Source organism: Theobroma cacao, chromosome 8 (assembly GCF_000208745.1).
Source record: "Theobroma cacao cultivar B97-61/B2 chromosome 8, Criollo_cocoa_genome_V2, whole genome shotgun sequence".
NCBI lineage: Eukaryota > Viridiplantae > Streptophyta > Magnoliopsida > Malvales > Malvaceae > Theobroma > Theobroma cacao.
The window spans coordinates 17,054,933-17,060,584 of record NC_030857.1 but is presented as its reverse complement, the minus strand read 5'-3'; the positions used below and the strand labels follow the sequence as shown (position 1 = coordinate 17,060,584).

General features: G+C 35.2%; 1 protein-coding gene across 2 annotated transcripts; it reads left to right on the top strand.

The window, feature by feature from the left end:
- On the top strand, positions 3,451–4,728 carry LOC18592989. Of its 2 annotated transcripts, none has more exons than XM_007019983.2 (3): positions 3,451–3,622; positions 3,692–3,778; positions 4,234–4,728. In XM_007019983.2, exons 1-3 carry the CDS (start codon positions 3,620–3,622, stop codon positions 4,513–4,515), a joined length of 372 nt encoding a protein of 123 aa, XP_007020045.1. In that variant the 5' UTR covers positions 3,451–3,619; the 3' UTR covers positions 4,516–4,728. The 2 variants fall into 2 exon arrangements, with proteins under 2 accessions (XP_007020045.1, XP_007020046.1); XM_007019984.2 differs by having other exon boundaries at positions 3,585–3,608; positions 4,234–4,725.

The following is a 5,652-nucleotide window of genomic DNA, read 5'->3' as shown; positions in this document are numbered from 1 at the left end:
AGTAAAGACTCTGTAGAGATATTTACCAAGAAAAATTCCAGAGAGAAGGATAGAAAATTCTCTCATACAGGTCAGTCTTTTTAGGAAAAGAATAAGTTCAAGGTATGCTCTTTTTGTAAGAAACAAAATCATCTTGAAGAAAATTGTTGGTTTAAACCTAATGCTAAGTGTAAGATATGCAATCAACTTGGTCATGTTGACAAGGTTTGTAAAAATAAGCCAACTATTCAAGAAAAAACTCCACAGATAATTGCCAAAGGTGAAGTAGCAGAAGAGACTCTATTCATGGCTTTTAACTAGTTCTCAGTACAAGATTGATAATGATGAGTGGCTTTTTGATAGCAGATGCTCGAACCATATGACTTCCTCTGAAGCTGAGTTTATCAGTTTGGACAAAGATTATAAGTCAAGAGTAAAAATAGGTAATGGAGTTTGTCTTCATACAATTGGTAAAGGCACTGTAAGAGTGAAATCTCCATCGGGGTTCAGATATATTTCTGAAGTTCTTTTAGTTCCTTCTATAACTCAGAATCTGTTGAGCGTTGGACAGATGGTAGAGAACTCATTTGTCTTGCTTTTCAAAGACTTGGCGTGCACAATATTTGATCCTTGTGGAGCATATCTTTTGACCATTCCAATGAGAAGTAGAAGTGTCTCTTTAAACTTGAAAGAAATCTGTATACGGGTTGCACAATTTGATGAAGATGAAGCTAATCTCTAGCATAACAGACTTGGGCACTGCAACTACACTTCACTTAGCTAAGTAAGTTCCTCTCATTTGCTTGAAAATTTGCCCAAGTTATTTAACAAATGGGGAGTCTGTAATGTTTGTCAGCTAGGGAAAATATCCAGAAAGCCCTATCCTCAAGCATCCAAAAACAGAGCTAAGAACAAGCTTGAACTGATTCATTCAGATGTTGATGGCCCTATGAGTGTTGAATCTTTGTTTGGCAGCAAATACTATTTGATCTTTATTGATGACATGTCCAAGTTCTGTTGGATATACATCATGAAGGCAAAATCTCAAATGTTTGAATTTTTCCTCACTTTCAAAGCTAAAGTTGAGCTTGAAATTAGTTGTAAAATCAAGACCTTGAGGTCCGATAATGAAGGTGAATATACCTCCAGGGAGTTCACTGATTATCTCAACAGAATAGGAATTCTTTATCAACTAACTGCACCTTATTCTCCTCAACAAAATGGTGTGAGTGAGAAAAAATAGGACTATCGTTGAAATGTCTAGGTGCTTACTTTCGAGACAAATTTGCCCAAGAAATTTTGGGCAGAAGCTACAAACACAGCTGTGTATTTGCTTAATCTACTTCCCACATGTGCTTTGATGAACAAAACACCATTTGAAGCTTGGCATGACTTTAGACCAAATGTGGATCATCTCAAAATATTTGGTTGCCTATGTTACTTACATGTGCCTGAAGCTCAACATGACACGCTCTAATAGAAAGCTATCAAAGGTATTTTTATTGGGTATAGTAATCAATTGAAGGCTTATCGTGTTTACTTACCTGGAACTGATAAAGTTATTGTCAGTAGAAATGTTACGTTTGAAGAAAATTGTGGTTGGAATTGGAATATGCAATCTACTATTACAGAAAATGTTTTAGCTCCCATTATTGCAGATGTTAATTTGCCAATAGATGAGTTAAACACTGATGATAACTTTGATGATGAGCCTGTTAGAGGCACACGATCTATCTATGATGTTTACCATAGAAGTCTTGTTGCCATTAATGAACCTTGCAACTTTACTGAAGCTTCTCAATTCCCTGAGTGGTATGAAGCTATGTGAGCAGAATTGGCAATGATAAACAAGAACAAGAGCTGGAGTTTGGTAGATAAACCTCACAATCATCATGTGATTGGAGTCAAATGGGTATTCAAAGGAAGCTTAATCCTGATGGCAGTGTCAACAAGCCCAAAGCACGTCTAGTAGCTAAAGGTTTTAGTCAATTACTAGGCATAGATTATATCGAGACATAAGCCCTTGTTTCTCGTTTTGACACAGTTCGATTATTGCTTGCCTTGTTTGCAGCATATGGTTGGACAGCTTATCACTTGGATATTAAATCAGCCTTCTTGAATGAGGTCTTAGATGAAGAAATATATGTTGAACAGCCCGATGGTTTTGAGTTATTGCTTAGTCAGAATCAAGTCTACAAGCTACATAAGGCATTGTATGGATTAAAACAGTCTCCTTGAGCCTGGTACAGCAGAATTGATGAGTATTTGATCAAGCAAAACTTTGTCAATAGCTGCAATGAAGCTACCTTGTATACTTTTAGCTCCAAGGATCATTGACATTTGATTGTATCCATCTATATGGATGACTTGCTGATAACAGGTGGAGATGATGTCTTGATACAGAATTTTAAAAAGAAATTGGAATCTGAATTTGACATGACAAACCTTGGACCTATGAGTTATTTTTTGGGGCTTGAGATTAATCAAACCTCTGATGGAATTAGACTCTCACAGAAGAGCTATATAGCTGAAGTTCTCATGAGATTTCACATGGATCAATGCAAACCTTCATTGACTCCTCTCCCTGTTAATGAAAAATCTCCACCAGCAAAGGAAGTAAGCTTAAAGACCCTTCAATTTACAGAAGCATGATTGGGTGCTTACTTTATATATGCACTTCTCGATCAGATATTATGTTTTCTGTTAGTCTGATATCAAGATTTATGCAAGAGCCTTCCAATCTTCATTTTGCTGGTGCTAAACGTATCCTTAAATAGTTGAAGGGTACTCAAAGCCTTGCAATACATTTCACTGATAAATCTGATATCAATCTTATTGGATATTCTGATAGTGATTGGGCAGGCAATGTTGATGACTCTAAAAGCACATCCGAGTTTGTTTCTCACTTGGAAATCGAGTTTTCTCTTGGAACTCTCACAAGCAATCTCTTGTTGCTCAATCCTCTGCTGAAGCAGATTACATTTCAGCAGCTGAAACTTCCAATCAAGCCATATAGCTAAGAAAAATCCTAATTGATCTGGATCTTACTCAAAGCAAGCCTACTGTTCTTCTGGTGGACAACAAGTCAGCCATTGCATTGACCAAGAATCCAGTCTTCCATGGTAAAACAAAACATATACGTGTTAAGTATCATGCTATTAGAGATGCAGAAAAGAATGGTGAAGTATCAGTTCAACACTGCACTTCAGATCAATAACTAACTGATATAATGACCAAGATACTGCCAAAGCCGAGATTTGAATATCTCAGAAGCACGCTGAATGTCCAGGACGTAAACATTAAGGAGGAGTGTTAAGTTACTAATGTTTGCATGAAGTCAACAAGTCAAAGAATTTGAATGCATTTTGCTTTGTTGTACTAGTGTTTTGTAATTATGCTTGCTGTCATCTCTTGTTGTACGTGTATGCTTGCATGTTGTTATATAAGTTTATGTCTAACACTTGTGTTTGCATGTCATTACAAGTGTAATGCATGGATGATGTGTATATAAGCTTCTATTAATGCTTAATGAAAATTAAGTTACAACTATACACTTTGCTCTATTTTTTAAGTTTCTGGTTTTGGTGATGCCTTTCCTTACTTAAGCTCGATTATAACAGTTTGTCCTTGTGCGTTTGAGATGGTATGTGAGTATGAGATGATTGATGCATATTTGTATGTTTGTTGAGATGTATGTACTTGATGTGTGTAGGTTGGAGCATTGGAAGAGGCTGTTAAGTATGGAAGGATGGAATTGGCAAAATTTTTTGGGTTGGATGGATTTGATGATTTAGTGCAGGTAGTAAGAAAATTCTTTTCTTAACCTTTCTCTTTAGGCTATTGAGCTTGCTTTTAGAATGTGTGACATGACAAACATTATCGTTAGGGATGTGCTTAGTATTTGAAATTGCTTTTATTTGGAGCCTATGTTAATGTAGTTGGACATGTTTTAGCACACCATAAATTGCAGATACAAGCTTGATATAATTTGGTTTTGTTTTAGTGCATAGTTTTAAGAAAATTAAGATGTACAACTCTCTGTCTTTTCCCCTTGTGTGTTTTTAGATTGTGATGAGCAATTGGTCTGGCGTGCATGTATCCTTTTATGCATCATTTCTGTCTGTGCGTGTGTGTGCATGCTTACTTTGTCTGTTCTGTTTGTCCGATGTTATCTTTGAGCTGAGAAAATTAGAGCCAGATCCTTATTTTTTCAGTTGCATCAAAAGCTAATATTGTAATTGGTTTTCCTATTAGAACTGTGTTGCTCTGCTGGCATATGAACGTCCACAGGAGTCCTCTGTTGGATATCTTCTTGAAGAGTCACAACGCGATGTTGTGGCAGACACAATTAATGCTATGATCTTATCGACAAATCCCAATATGAAAAATCTGCAAAGCTGTCTACATTCTTACCTCGAGAAACTACTGAGGCAGCTAACTACTTGCTATTTGGAGAGAAGGTCGTCAAATGGGGACCAGGGTGAAGCATTCCATTTGCATCGGGTTCTTAACAGTGGTAAAGACATCAAGTCCTAGCTGATATACGTAAATTGCACCACTGATCTTTTTCTGTCCATATCACCTATAGATCTTTGCTTAATACCCTTCTCAATTTACAAGTCACTAGATTGGTCTTACTATCTGCTATATGGAGTCGAGCACCCCCTTAGGGTCCCCCGCTCCCACAAAAAAAAAAAAGGTTCTACATTCTCTCTAAAGATGGGGTGTTTTCCCCATGTGCTTGTAAGCTTTTCTTCACAAACTTATCCTTTAAATGAGAGTTTCCAGATTTGCTGGATGCAGATTACAATGTGAATATTGTAGGTGAGACTTACACTTGATTGTGATTATAAACAATTCTATTACATAAACCTCTATAAATTAATACTCGAGGAATTAATAATCTTGATTAAATAATATTTTTGATCGATCCCAACTTAGACCAATATGGTAAATAAATAATTCGCTAAATTTATAAGATCATACATTAAAAAAAAATACAAGCCCCACTTGATATATAAATTAATAATCTCATTATAAATCAAAATTATATATATACAAAACTCAATTAGGAGGTGTTTGTAAAATATAAATCCAATGTTACTTGTTTTTCTTGAACTTGATGTTTCTTTGGATCTCATCTCTAACTTTTTTTGTATTGAACAAACCACTCATAGAAAACTTTATCTAGCTTAGGGAATTTTGGAGTTTTGTATCGTTTGGCATCACCTTTTTCAATGTTAGCTGATAAATACTTTAATGACCTCTTAATCGTATTTGATATTATTATTTGGCTCACTTGCAAGTTAAACTTTTCTGATACCCACTGTTGCAATTGCTTTCACTACAAGAAAATTGGTTTTTTCTAACGAAAAATATTCTTTTATAAATTTCTAATGGATTTCTAATGAAATTTTGACAGAAATTTATTTTAACTTTTCTAATGGATTTCCAACCGATTATCAACTAAAAATTTCCATTGGAAATCCATCAAAATTTTTTTTACACAAAAAAGAATTATTCCTACCAAACTTTTCGACGGATTTCAATTGGAATTTTTCAACGGAAAATAATTCGTTGGAAATATGTCAAAAAGTTTAAGGTACCAAAAAAATTTACTTCCACGAAACTTTTTGACATATTTTCAACAGAATTCCCAACGGAATATAATCC